At 41.3% G+C, this 15,320-nt stretch overlaps 1 protein-coding gene across 2 annotated transcripts in view; it reads right to left on the bottom strand.

Moving 5' to 3' along the window:
* The window catches only part of LTBP1 (latent transforming growth factor beta binding protein 1), a 231,828-nt gene that overhangs the window by 155,522 nt on the left and 60,986 nt on the right, over nt 1-15,320 (bottom strand). For both annotated transcript variants that reach the window (XM_081940927.1, XM_081940928.1), the window contains exon 4: nt 14,898-15,073. In XM_081940927.1, coding sequence (XP_081797053.1) covers nt 14,898-15,073 — 176 coding nt within the window. The remainder of the gene's footprint in view (nt 1-14,897; nt 15,074-15,320) is intronic.

Here is a 15,320-nt window from a genome sequence, read left to right as displayed (position 1 = left end):
ACAAGGAACAATAATCACATTATTTCTTGAAAAGCCCTTTCAGCTTTTTGCTGAAAACAAAAACAGAGGAAAAGAGGTGATTTGAGGTAAAATTTTGAACCTGAACTTATTATGACTTAAAATGTGCTTATGAAAGGAAAACATTTTCCATATAGATTTGCTGAGGATCAAAACAGCTCCTTCTTAAAACTAGCCTTTATTTTTAAGAAGTCATATTTCTATTTGGAAACCTTTTCCATATAGATTTACTGAGGACCAAACCAGCTGCTTCTTAAAAGTGGCCCTTATTTTTTAAAAAGCCATATTTCTATTTGCAATTAATAAAATCAATTTTCTCAATAAAATAAGGAACAGTGGCATAAAAAATTATTTGACACAACTAAATAGCCCAACAGATTAATGGAGAAGCAAAGTTTGGGCCCTTGCTAAAAAAACAAAACCCTATTGTTAGATATCCACACAAGCTGCTGTGGTTTCCACTCCAGTCCTCTGTTTAGGGGGGAACAGAGGTTTAACCTGATTGGTTGAGAGGTCTGACAGCTCCCTATAAAAGGAGACCTATCAGACCTAACAGTTGCTGGATTGTACATACTTGTCTGTGAATAAAGAGCTGTTGTTGCCTTGAACCTGAGTCTGTCCTCTCATTGCCCTGATCTAACACTGGCGACGAAGGTGGGATCAAGAGGCAGGATTGGCAAAGAACGAACAACCAGACAATCCAGCAAGTGAATCCAGCCCGCAGCATTCGGTGCGGCATCGAGCAGACATTTTAAAGTGGCAAATTCAAACAGCAAAACAAAATGGCCATGCACACTCCACCAACTCCGTACGACCCAGTGGCCGAACATTGGGAAACCTACATGTTGAGGTTCGAATGCTTTCTCGAGGCAAATGACCTCATGGGAGTTCCGGACTCCCGAAAAAAGAACCTGTTCCTGGGTTACTGCGGCCGAGAGGTCTTCGAGATGGCCAAAGACCTGTCCAAGCCCACTCCGATCCAGGCAGTAACATGGACGGCATTGCAGCAGACACACTATGTGCCCAAGCCTTCCCGACATGTCCGCCGACACGAGTTCTACATGCGGAACCAGAAGGCAGATGAAACCATCAACCAATACGTCGCAGCCCTACGAAAAGCGGCCACATATTACGACTTCCGTGACCTGGCTTCCATGAGTACCTCTATGCCCGCGACTTCGAACTGGTGACGGATCACAAGCCGCTGCTGGGGCTGCTGGCTGGGGACCGACCCACCCCCATGTCCCTTTCCCCGCGCATGACCAGGTGGACTGTTTTCCTGACTGCCTACACATACAAGCTGGTACACCGATCAGGCTCCACGCTGGGACATGCCGACACCTTGAGCCACTGTCCCCTACCCAAACTATTGGCCGACCCCACTCCTGAGACTCCGGTCCTATTGATTGACTGTTTGGACTCTGGATCAGTCTCCTCTGCTGATGTTGCCCGCTTTTCTGAGAAGGACAATGTAATTAATCAAGTGCTTAACTGGGTGTGGAGGGGGTGGCCCAAGGGGCCTGTTGGGGCCGATTTTAAAATGTTTTTTGCAAAGCGTGATGAACTGTCAGTTCTCAAGGGATGTTTACTGTGGAGGGACCGGGTGGTTGTTCCAAACAAACTGCGACAAGCAGTATTAGATGCATTGCATGTGGGGCATCCTGGCATCGTCAGGATGAAGGCATTTGCTAGGAGCTACATCTGGTGGCCTAACATGGACAGGGAGATAGAAGAGTGGGTGGCCACTTGCACTCCGTGTCAGGAATCCAGACCAGCTCCCCCAGAGGCGCCCGCTAAGGAGTGGGAGCGTCCTCAGGCACCCTGGTCTAGGGTGCACATAGATTTTGCAGGCCCCGTTCACAGCCAAACGTTCCTAATAGTTGTAACCATATTCGAAATGGTTAGAGGTAGCCCTGATTACCTCTACCATGGCAGAGGCGGTCATCAAGGTGCTACGGAGACTGTTCTCCATGCATGGCCTGCCTGACGTCTTGGTCTCCGACAACGGGCCCCAATTTACGGCCATGCACTTCGAGACTTATCGAGCCAGGGAATTCGGCATGCCCTAGGCGCGCCATTCCATCCAGCCTCGAATGGACAAGCGGAACGAATGGTGCGCTCAGCAAAAGAGGCCCTCGCCAGAATGGGCCCAGGTGATTGGCAAACACGGGTTGATCACTATCTACTAATACAACATATTACTCCTAGTGCCACCACCAGGAGAAGCCTCTAATGGGTCGCCGGCTAAGGTCCCACCTAGACCGGCTACACCCAAACTACTCTGCCACATCGCCCCTAGACTCCACTAGCAAGATTTGGAACTTTAGCATAGGGGATTCAGTATACGCCCACAACTATGCAGGGGGAACTGTGGATTCCTGCCATGGTGATAGACATCACCGGGCCTCGCTCTTATCTGTTAGAGCTAGAGGATGGTAGAAATTGGAGGAGGCACATTGACCAACTCCACTGTCGCCTAACCCACTCCAATCTTAGGGCATCAGACGAAACTCTGACGCCAACCGGCCAAGGCCCTACCCAAAAGGAGCCAACAGTCACTCCTTCCACAGACTTCTCAATCCCGAAAGAATCGGCAGATTTACCTGAGGTTGTTGCAAGCCCACAGCGAGCCCCGAGTGAAATAGCTCAAAGGACTCCAGCCGCGGCCTGGGGTAAGTTCCAGCAGCTTCCACCGAGAGGAGCTGAGGAGCACACAGGTCCCTCCGACCTGCTCCAAGAACCGGTTCAAAATGAACTGCGCAGGTCTGCCAGAGTTAGGCAAAGACCCGCCTACCTGAAAGACTACGTCACTAATTGGAACACTCCAACTAAGAGGGGAGGGGAGTTAGATATCCACACAATCTGCTGTGGTTTCCACTCCAGTCCTCTGTTTAGGCGGGAACAGAGGTTTAACCTGATTGGTTGAGAGGTCTGACAGCTCTCTATAAAAGGAGAGCTGTCAGACCTAACAGTTGCTGGATTGTACATACTTGTCTGTGAATAAAGAGTTGTTGTTGCCTTGAACCTGAGTCTGTCCTCTCATTGCCCTGATCTAACACCTATCAATCCAATTAAACTGAAATTATACTTCATAAATAATTAAAGTTTTGTTACATATTTATTACTGCAGTAGGGGGTTTATGAAGTGTGCGGGGCTACAATTTCCAGCAGCATGGTCAATGGCCAAGCTAGTAGAGAATTCTGAAGGTAATAGTCCAACACAACTGGAAGATTGCTATAATACATTATATATAAGCATTTGGGATTCAAATCCCCCTCTTACTCCATCAGTGAAATCCTTATGGAATATAATATCAAAGCAGCTACCATTCTTAAAGGCTCCAAAATATAACATCACCACTATACGCTATTCTGTTAAAGTAGAGGTCACATGTTAAGAACTTGGTAAAACACTTAAGGCCAAAGAAGGCATCCCAATCACGACAAAATATACATCTTTATAAAATAATATAACCTATGATATTTCTCTTGCCTTTTTTTCTCCTCAAATTCTTTTTAAAATTACTTAAATCAGAGGTAGGCAACATGCGGCCTTCCAGATGTTACTGAATTACAATTTAAAATAATCCAGGCAACAAAATTAAGAGTAAGGGATCCTGGAAGTTCAGCAACATCTGGGGAACAGATTCTTGATTCAAACTTCAATTAGCTTCAGTCTAGTTTTGGAGTAGCACTGGCTGTATATTTTTTGCTAAGCTCTGGTTTGAGCTTAACAAACATAATCAAACACAAACCCTAAGCTACAGTGACAGAGTTCACACAAATCAAATCCAAACAATCCATGTTTTGCTTGTACAGCAGAAGGCCTGGCATGGATGCTTGACCTGAAGCTCTTACTGAGAAGATACATCTTTAGAAAAACCCTAATTACTTTATATCCCTGCCACAGTTGTTCCGGAGCTTTTCTATAAGCCAAAGGGCTCATTATGTTTGGCTGCTGTCTGCTTTTCTCTATCAGGTGAGGTACAATTCGCAGTAGTACTACCAACATTGAAGACAGTTCTTTTCAATCAGCCCTTGTGTCAGTCACCTTTACATAAACCAGACATATTTCATTCACAAATCTGGAGGGACGATATGCTGGAATTTCCCCACTTTGATGGTTGGTATATACAGCAAACAAGAAGTCAAATCTACTGAACATATTATTATGCTTTGAAATTGTATACTGCTGTGAAGCCTGCCAAAAATTACTAACACCTATACTAAGCAAATCCATTTTATTTTATGCCAGATATCTTCAAAAAGTAAGCATTTCAAGGGTCATTCCATTAGTGACTGTTTCTTTCAGCGGCTACTACAACAAGGAAGCAATTTGGGGGGAAGGACTACCCAACAGCTTAGGGGCTATTCTGGGTTCTTACGCTGTATTTTTGTACTATATTACTACAGGTAGTCCTTGACTTATGACCACAATTGAGCCCAGAATTTATGTTGCTAAGTGAAAACTTTGTTAAATGAGTTTTGCCCCATTTTACAACTTTTTTTGTCACAGTTGTTAAGTGAATCACAACAGTTGTTAAGTTAGTAACATGATTAAGTGAATCTGGTTTCCCCATTGACTTTGCTTGTCAGATGGTCCCAAAAGTTGATCACAGGAGCCCAGGACACTGCAATTGTCATAAATAAAAGCCAGTTGCCAAGAATCAGAATTTTGATCATGTGACCATGATCTGTAATATTTGTAAGTATGAAAAATGGTCATAAGTCACGTTTTTCAGTGCCACTGTAACTTTGAACTGTCACTAAACAAATTGTTGTAAGTTGAGGTCTATCTATAGTTCATATATTCATATTTTGTATTGTATTTAATGTTTGTTTTCATCTCAGTTCTGACCTAATGATGTAAACATAAACTGCAAGTGTCCTATAAGGCAGGGGTCTCCAACTTTGGCAACTTTAAGCCTGGCAGACTTCAACTCCCAGAATTCCCTAGTCAGCTTTGCGGGCTGTGGGATTCTGGGAGTTGAAGTCTGCCAGGCTTAAAGTTGCCAAGGCTGGAGACCCCTGCTATAAGGCATAGTCTTAATTCTAGGTCTCCAATAAAATCACAATGGCCATTATAAATTCTTTGACCTAATGTTCAGAATGCCGCTATCTTAGAACACATGTATTTTCTGCCACAATAAATTTGCTTTCAAATGTCATACAATTCCTTTTGTTGCACAACAACAGATTGACACCCCCTTGATCTCCTAGAAACTGTCGTAAAGATTAAATGCATATAATTATAATCAATTTGGTTTAAGATGTCACCTGATGCAAAGAATGGACAAAAGAATACTGATGCTTTCATTAACTGCTGTTGGTCTTCTGATCGGATAATTGACCTACCTACCTGGAGAGGAGCAAATACTTGTGCTCAAAGCATTTTGTGTGAAGAACTGGTGATGTTGAAATGAAAGTAGATGAAAACCAGATAACTGCGGCTTTGGATCAAATTAGCTGCAGTCACAACTAAGATGGGAAAGGAAAAGCAATGGCCCTGTTCCCTATTCCTGCCTGACTCAGTTACTGGAGAGAAGGGAGAGTGGATAGTGTGATAGAGAAACATATGAAAATAGTTAAATTTAATGCAGAACATACTGAGTCATGCACACGGTTAAACTAGACTTCCAAGAAAATGAATTGAAGAGAAAGCTGCTAAAAAGGAAATCTTCATATTAGAGAGCTCACTACAAGAGAGGATAGTCCTCAATTACTGACCAGTTCCAGTGGGCAAACTATACTCCTGCTATCAATCTAGATCAGGGGTGTCAAACTCAAGGCCCATGAGCTGGATCCAACCTGTGGGGTGCTTAGATCTAGCCCACAGGGCCACCCTGGAAACAACGAAGGACCGGCCAGCAAAAATGGAGCCTCTGCCAGTGAAAATAGAGCTAACCGATCACATTCACCCTGGCCACACCCACAACCCCTCCCCCCAAGGTCAAACACAATCCTGATGTGGCCCTCACTGAAACTGAGTTTGACACCCCTGACCTAGCCAATGGGCAAGTTTCCAATGATGTCATGAAATCTTGCTTGTAATCTGATGTGGCAGCATATCGAATACCAGGATGCTCTATGAGAAAATGGATCTAGCATGCCAAGAATTACATACAATTACATAATTATAGTATGTTTATGTGCTGTTAGAACAACCAAAAAGAAGCTCTAACTGGGTTAGTAACTGACTAGATTAAACATATTGTAGAATCAAGGTTAATGAGTAAGTGTTGTTTCTCCCCAACTAGCTTTACTCTATGAAGCTGATGTGGGATTGGTGTTTATGATGTATGCTAATAGTAAGATAAGGGGTTTTTGACTGGGCTATTAGATTTGAGCTACAAAACCCTAGATCACTGCCTGATAGCAGCAAAATGTTTTCTGTACCCCTTTGGTACTGTCTAGTTTTCTTTTGAACCTTGGCGGTCAAAATCTGGCTGCCATATTTGAAAACAAAAGTCATATTTACGTATTTATCAAATAAATCTATTTATGTTATACATACTATGCATTTTTGAAAAAGCAACATATCTAGACAACACAATTTTGTGTTTGTTTACTCACTGTTTGGTAGATCTTACTCTACTAAATGCATGTAGATTAAATCTATCAGCATGCTTTTTTTCCAAAGAAAAGAAATCATTGCAGTGTTGTTCTTGCAACTTCTCACTCCTCTATATTTTTAAAAAAATAATTAATGCTGCTTTAATTATTTTTATAAATAACTCAAGGTAACGATCATACCACATTTATTTATTATTATTTATCTATAAAATATAATTAAAAATACAAAAGAAAGTACTAGGAAACAGCAGGGGGAAAGGAAGGGGGAAGTGTGGGGCAAATGGAAAAAAAAGAAAGAAAATGTGTTGATTTCCAACTCCCTTTGGTGCAGTAGAATAAGACATCAAACATCAACTTTTTTACTTTTACACAATAATATAAACTAGCCATTTCTATAACAACAGACCTATAAAGCAATAAAACTCACAAACAAAGTTTCATTTGTTTTCACCTAAAGCACAAAGTCCAGAAGTGGTTTCCAAGTAAAGACAAAAGTAATTGTATTTTTTTCTTTGTTCAAAGCAGACAATTTGGCAATCTCTGCTAACCTCCTCCTATTTTCACCACCACAACAATCTTGTGAGTTGAGTTGGGTTGAGAGTAAATGGCTGGTCCAAAATCACCCATCTGGTTTTCATGCCCAAGGCAGGATTAGAACTCACTGTCTTGATTTCTAACCTAGTGCCTTAAAACCACTACTAGACCAAACTAGCTCATGGATAAAAAAATATATGCAGTGCTATGCCACTAGAAGGCGATAGGCACTCAGTGAAACATAGTCTATTTGGTGACAAGATATGGGGGGGGAATTGTTAATGGCTCCAAGGATTTGTTCCAATGCTATCATAAATTGATATTAGAAAGCTGTGTAAGGAAAATTGTATTTCTCTGTTGGTTGTATGTATTCCTAATTCTCAAAAAAATACATTGAACAAGTATGTCCATTCCATGAAATATGTAGAGTAAGACTGTCAATAATCACTTTTCAAAGAGAAGTTGTCAGCTTCTGTTTTCTCCAAAAGCAATAGCTAGGTAAAGACTTGAGCTAGATATGCCAAAAGACATGGACCAAATCATACAATCTTAAAACACATTATGTGAAGCTAATCCTGTAAGCCATCCAGAATCACTGTTTGTGAGTTGGACAGCCATATATGTTTGTTTAATGTAAATAATGTAAATAAATAAACAATCTTCTTTCTTTAGAATATTCAAGAAGCAAGAGATGATGGCACATGAAGGAGAAGCATAGTTGAAAGAAGAATACTATTTTTAACATTGTCCATAAAAATCCTCTGACTTGGTAATGACTGATTAACTTCATTCTAGTGCCAGAGGTTCTTGTAAGAATAGAATATCTTCTGAGATATCTTACATCTCTCTACAATATTTAAGCCTGTCTGTCTGTCTATTGATCTATGATGTTAGACAAATATTTAGATTCAGTTTTTAAAGCCAGACTGTACATTCAACCTGTTCCATATTCTTTAAAAAAAAGTGTTTTATGCTGATGTATGTTACAAATCTACAAATCATGGAACTTTTGTAAGGTCCAAAAATACATATAGAACAAGTTGGTGGCTTAAATAGAAGTTTTTAGTTCCAATGTATTGTAGTAATATTTTATCCTCAGAACAATGTAGACAGTATGAAAATGCTAAGTATGTTTTTTAATTATTAGAGTCTGTATTCAGCATATATTATGGAAGACATATTGTAATAAATCAATTCTTAAATAATATATCTTTCTTGATCCTTTGTTTTGATATGTAGAAAAAAAATGGAGACTGACTAAAGCAGTCTTGAGAAAAAAATTCCTGGCAGATTGACCTCTACATTTTCCAGGGCTTTAGGAACTAAAAAAACCACAAACCCATATATTAAGAATGCTTGCAAAGATGAAAAGATTAGTTTACAAGAATCCTGGGTTAAAAGTTCTCAACTACTCTATGGTCTTGAATTAGATGATCACATATTTGATTATTCCTCTATGGAGCCCATAACTTATTTTCAGTGCACAACATCAACAATGGGCCATAATTCAGACAGCTGTTCCATATTTATTTTAAGCATATCTTCCAGTGTGCACTCTCAATCTATATTTACTGCCTATTGTGCAAACTCTGCACTTTTAATTTCACCTGTTGTTTCCTCTAATAATTACTAACATGACTGCAATTACCAATTCTTATTGAAAAGGATCAAAATTGTGACCTTAGATTCTACCTAGAAAGTTAGCAATCGCATCATTTCAGCCTATTGAAAGATGGAGATGTGCCTGTGTAACATTTTTTGCTCAACTGTTTATTTGAGAAAATTAAAAAACAGGCAGGAATTTTAGGCCATTTAGTGGCAGGCTCAAAAAATTTCAGATATGGACTTCTGGTACAATCATACTTCATGCTGTTGGAAAGAACATTCTAGGGTGGTGTTTGTAAATGTTGATCTTAGCATTCTTAATTCCAGAGTGCCAGAACTTTGTTTTTTCTTAAATTCTCATACAAGTAATTCCTTCCCGAAACTGAGAAGACTGAATTCAAATTGAGAGCTATTATTTAAATACTGGATTTAGAAGAATATACAGCAACATTAATTTAAATTGGCTTTCAGTCAAAAAGTTCCTAATTCAAGTATCGCACATGTAGAAAAGCCACTCTGTATCCAGTCTCCATTTTCTCTCTTTTCTAATATAAAAACCAGACGATGATGTTTCTTGTTAAAATGCATGTGAAGCAGTCTGAAACAAGGACATAAGCCAGGTGAAATGATGGAAATCTTCTGCTTCCTGTATCAAACATAAACTCTATCAAGGGTGTCAAACTGGCAGCCCAGGGGCTGGATGCATCATGCACAGGCCACGCCCACCCCAGCTTCGCAAAGGCAAAAAAGGGTGTGATACATCACGATACGTCACTTGATGCAATCGAGTTTGACACCGGTGGTCTATATAGAAACCTAGGCCACTACTGAACCAACTGATCCCGGTTTATCTATTCCCACTATCAACCTCAGTAAAATCTTCCTTGATAACAATGTGCATACATGAACATATCATCATTTTGTGTCATCTTTTTTACTGCAAGTTCAATTATTTCTGGTGCTGGAGTTTACTTCATCACATTAAACACAGGGCTGGTTAAGTTGTTGAACCACAATTTACAGAAAGCTTGTGTTAACTCTGCTGGATACAGCTCCAGGGAACTATAGCTTAGAAGAGGGATATCTGGGAGTTGAAGCCCACAAATTTTAAAGTTGCCAAGTCATGCACAGGCCACACCCACCACAGCTCCACAAAGGCAAAGAAGGGTGTGATACATCACGATAAATCACTAGCTTAGAATATTCTACGAGAATATAATTCCAGCTTCAACATTTAAAAATATCTTAAGTGATGAATATCCCCATCTACTGCTTTATTTGTTTAAAAAGTGATCTGTTAATTTCTTCTTATCACAAGATTTCATTGTCAGCATCTACAGGTTTTGAGCAGCACATGCATGTGAATAGAGCATGCTTTCTAAAAACATTTTTTTAAAAAAAGAGGCATCAAAAGGTGTGGAAGTAGGCAAGCCAATCTTTTATATGCAAATGCAAGAAATAACATGTTCAAAGGAACATTCCCTAAAGAGGATTGCTAAATGAAATAAACTTGTTATTTAGATGATATTTGTTATCCATTTCTTGAGCTCTCCTTGTTAAGTTTGGAAACCTGTTGGATAGAAATTCTGGAGATTGGGAAAGACTGCTATAGGTCAAATGTTTTATAAAACATATAAAGTAAAGTTGATAGATAACACAGTAGTCATCAACACGACAATAAAAATCTTAGGCTTAGTAAGAGCTTCTAATGGGGAAAGAAACCCACTAAAACATAAAATCTCTTGTTTGTAACATTTAATATTAAAGAATCCATATCCTGTAATCTACAACTGAAGCTTTTATCACTATCAGCAAGTAACTTCCACTGCACATATTTTATTTTAGCATCCAGCTCAACTACAATTAATCACTGAAGTTGCTTTCATTTAAAAAAGCTAAGTGCCAATATTGTAATATAACTTAATAAAATGCTAAATACAATGGTATATTGCCAACAGTAGAAGTGCTTACTGCTGATATGTCAATGGTATGTGGAAATGCCCTGTGGAGACAGGGAAAGGATAAGGAGAGAGGGATGTTGCCTAGGGAATGGTCAGATAAGAGCTATCTTGCAGCAGCATAATGCATGGAGAGAGAGGCTCAAAAGGGACAAGAAATAAGTTCTCAGATTCTAAAGGAGACAGCGGAATTTGTAATTTCAGACTTGCAAGGTTTGGTTAATGCAGTCTTACAATAAAGTAGAAATAGCTCATCTGGTTGTGTTTCTTGTCTGATCTAGGCTAACATGACAGTATAGCACAAGGCATTTTCTTCCTCCTCCTCTTTGGATCAAAGTAATCAAAATCAGCTCTAAAAATTCCACTATCTATCAGAGTGATTTTGAGGATTACAAAGGAGAAAGGAGAAAATGATTTTTTTTTGTGAATGGACTTTGCTCCTGAAGTTCCGTAGATTGCTGAAAAAAGGTTGAGTCTGCTACTATTCAACTTAAATCCATAATTATTATGTTTAAAAGTTATCCAAATCGCTAAATTAATAGAAAGCATTTTGCTACCAAAGATTCTACAGTAAAGTCCTTGCACCAGTGGAAGAATCCTGAAGACATCAGCTGATCCCAGAGTATCACAATATTTTGATACGGACTATGCAGAAATGGTATATAATGTTTTGAATCAATCAATTTTTTTAAATATCAAGAAACCAATTACAATCTTAATTATAAAATTGGAGTAAGTCTTAATAATTCTGAAGGATGGTTCTAAAGTTATGCTTTAGAAATTCTACAGGCTCCATCTATTCAATTGCTGTTCAATTTTTTACACAGGGCCATCTAGTATTGCAAATTGAGGTTTTCACATATACATTCAGCCCACTTTTGTCATGAAATCCAGGAGACTTCCACGATTATTTGTTTTGTGCACAATCACGGATTGCATTTATTAGATTTAAATCATACATCCCCCCCGGAACTAAAAGCAGATGACATGGGAATCTCTCTTCATTCTTTCCCTACAAACATTTCATGAAGCTGGAGGAACTTGCGAGAGAGAGCAAATGACCCAGTTGCCCAGTGAATTACCATGGCTAAATATGAACTGGAATAGGGTGTTGGTACTTACCTGATACAATACAATACAATACAATACAATACAATACAATACAATACAAATGCAGAGTTGGAAGGGACCTTGGAGGTCTTCTAGTCCAACCCCCAAGCGCAAGCAGTCAACTGGAGCCACTGAGGGTCCAGGTGTTTCAGTGACCTCTGACTGAGGGAGATCCTCTCCTGGGTGATCCTCCAGGGCCTGTCCACTGAGAGGGATTGGAGATCAGCAAACCAATGCCTTCGGGGCCAGTGTGAGGCAATCAGTACCACCTCCGCCCCCTCCCACAAGATTTTTTGTATGACCCTGGAGATCGGGGGTAAGGGTGGATAGGCATAGAGGAGCCCCCAGGGCCAAGGGAGCGGAAAGCATCTACCCCCTCTGCCCCCCATGTCCGGTACCTGGAATAAAACTTCGGGAGCTGGACATTGAGAGGGGTGGCGAATAGGTCGACCTCCGGGCATCCGAAGTACTCTGCCAGCTCCTCAAAGATTGCTGGCTGTAGCTTCCATTCCAAATTATCCACCTCAGTCCAGCTGAGCCAGTCGGCTCTGATGTTCTCCACCCCTGCTATATGTTCTGCCCTCAGCGAATGCTGTCTAAGGTCATAGGCTATCTGAGGTGCTTCTGCGATTTCTCATAGTTAGACATCCAATTCTGAGTTTGTGGTGGGTTCAGGCATGGGAACCGGCCTGTCTGACCTTTTTGCCATGGCTAGAAGGATGCTATGATTCTATGACTATGGTTAGCTCAGAAAATTTCTTGAATGTATTATGAATTCTTGAGTTCAATTCACTTGTCGGCCACTAGGATGCATTGCAAAACTTTGTAGATGCAGGAGCAATTCATGTGTCAGCCACTACAGTGCACTGCAAAACTTTGTAACGCAGACACAGTTCACTGGTCAGCCACTAGAGTGGGTTGCAGGGCTTTGGAGATGCAGGCGCCATTCACGGGTCAGCCACTAGAGTATATTGCCAGACTTTGTAAATGCAGGTGCAGTTCACATGTCAGCCACTAGAGTGTGTTGCAAAACTTAGTAGACACAGTTCACTGGTCAGCCACTAGAGTGCATTGCAGGGCTTTGGAGATGCAGGCGCAGTTCACGAGTTGGCCACTAGGATGCGATGCAATGCTTTGTAGATGCAGACGCACATCACTTGTCGGCCACTAGGTGTTGCAAGTGTTGGCCTGAAATACTGGCTTGCAGTTTGTAGAGGAGCCACTAGAGGGCGCTGCTTGTGCCTACTGTTTGGGGTGATTGGTAATGGCACCTTCCTTGCTGTTAAAGGATGGAAGGCTGAGTCAATCATGAGCAGTGAGATTTGAACTGCCAAACTGCAGCTAGCAGTTAGCTGAAGTAGCCTGCAGTACTGCACTCTAACCCCTGTGCCACCTCGGCTCTAGTTGCCAAGGCTATTCTGCCAGTTAGGTTGTCAAGCAGACTCTCCAGTTTTTGGAATTCCTAAGGGTCTTTTCCTGAACTCAGAACCTGTCTTGGACCTGGCTAGCTTGGTACCTTCTATAGGGGTTGAGCCCTTCCCAAATAATTCATAAACAATAGTAATCAATCCACAAGAGCATAACAATCTCTTCAGCTGAACTACATCTGCCTTTTGACCCTTTGGCTGCCCGAAGGCTTTGCAGACACAAGGTAAGCTGATGTTGGGATGGTTGGGGCATCTTTATTGCCCCTCGTTGTCAGGAAAACTTATCATTAAAGTTCAAAGGATTTGGGATGTCGGGTCTGGGCTAGCTGACCTCTTTTTCATTCAAGTTTCGTTTCCATGGAGATCTTTTCACTTTTACAAAAGTGGAAGGCTTTTACAACCACTTAAGGAGTAAGGCTTGGAATCTGCATCAGGTTTCTCTTTCTTTATTAGGCCACATGTGCTTGGCTTTAACAACAGATCAGATTACATAAATTGGGAAAGGGTCGGGTTGCTTTATCATGCGATTCCTGGATTCCTTCCTCTGGAGCTCAATTAGATGGAAACAAGGTCAATCTTGCTTTCAAACAAGGAGAGAGAGGAAACATGCTTTTCTAACTTTGCAGGATCTGCTTTCTCAGTGTATCAGAGAAGAACAAAAACAGGCTTTTCAGAGCAGATTGAATCGGCTAGGTGGTAGACACTGCATTTCTCATGCAACCTTGGTCCCTTTTTAACACATTTTCTTAATCACAACAGAGTCCTTCATCTCAGGAGAGATAATCAGCCTTTCTCACTGAAACGGGATGTTCCTCTTTGCTCCAAGAGGTAGGTGGTGGTGGTGGGGAAATCCCGGCAGCTGATTTCAGTTAGACTGCAAACAGAGTTTGGGATTCAACTTCAATGTCCCTTTTACTTGAGGGGAGCTCAAAATAACCTCATCTTTACACTGTTCTGCCTTGCGTGGTTGCCCCACCCCCATGCCTGCAGAGGTAGAAGGGAGGCTTGAGGAGAATGCTTCACAGTGAGGGTGACTGCCATCCCTGGATAGAACCCCAGATGCCTGAGGTATCAATGGAAATCCTCACTTGCTGGGAGGGATCCTCCTCTGTGATCGCATCAGGCTCCAGACCAGGGGGAGCCTTCTTGCTGATGGCCTTATGGCAGATGCGCCCTAGAACTTTATGACTCTGCCTTTCATATTTAGAGGCAGGTTTGGGAGGCTTGGAGCCGGAGGTTGCCTCTTTAGCCGCCCTGGAGAAGGGTAGAAAGCCTGCGCAGCAACCGCTAAGGTGGCGTGCAGCCCAAGTCACAGACCGAGACGCAGGGCACTAAGTGAAGACTCTCACCAAAGATAGGCAAGCGAGCTCCACAGAGGGCTCTGCAGGAAGGGGAACACCCAAGGAGGCTCTAAGGGCGCCGGAGCGCTCCACCGCTCCCCTCAGGGGTTGAGCGACAAACTGCGGCATTTTAAAACACCGGGGAGCGCCTGTGCTGGCAGCAATCACCAGAGAACAAGGTGAGAGCCGGAGAGGCTCAGAAAGAGCTGCGGGAAGCAGGGGGAGGCAACAATATAGAAGACGTTTACTACTGATTTTCAATTATTATAATAACATACCTTCCTTTTAACTTTTGTTTGTTTATTTCACTGCAGCATTTCAGCCATACTTACTCTGATATGATGTTGCAAGCTGATCTTGGCTCATTCTTAGAGGTAAAGAGCTGTCTGTGGACTGTTCTCCTGAGAGCACTTTCTTTGATGGATAGTACTTAGGCTTGATAACATATTCATGTGTTTGGCCATGATGCACGTTCATCCTCAAACTCTGGGACGAAAGAGGGATAATTCTGTTCGAAGAAATAAGAAAAACAGAGAAATTAATAGCAAAGCATTATGTTGGTCAGAAATGAAATGAATAACAACATAAACAACAAATAATTTCTAAGACTATGGCAACGTATTTAAATCTTGATGTTAAAAAAATCAGCTAAGCAAACTTGCTATGTGATAGTTGCAAGCATACAAGAAAATCACAGCCCTTCCGTCTTACAATTGAACCCTAATAAGTGCCCATCCTTCCTATGATTGTGGAAG

Source organism: Natrix helvetica (genome assembly GCF_964273705.1).
Source record: "Natrix helvetica genome assembly, chromosome: 2".
Lineage (NCBI taxonomy): Eukaryota > Metazoa > Chordata > Lepidosauria > Squamata > Natricidae > Natrix > Natrix helvetica.
The sequence above is the reverse complement of the archived record's forward strand: the minus strand, read 5'-3'. Positions and strand labels throughout refer to the sequence as shown.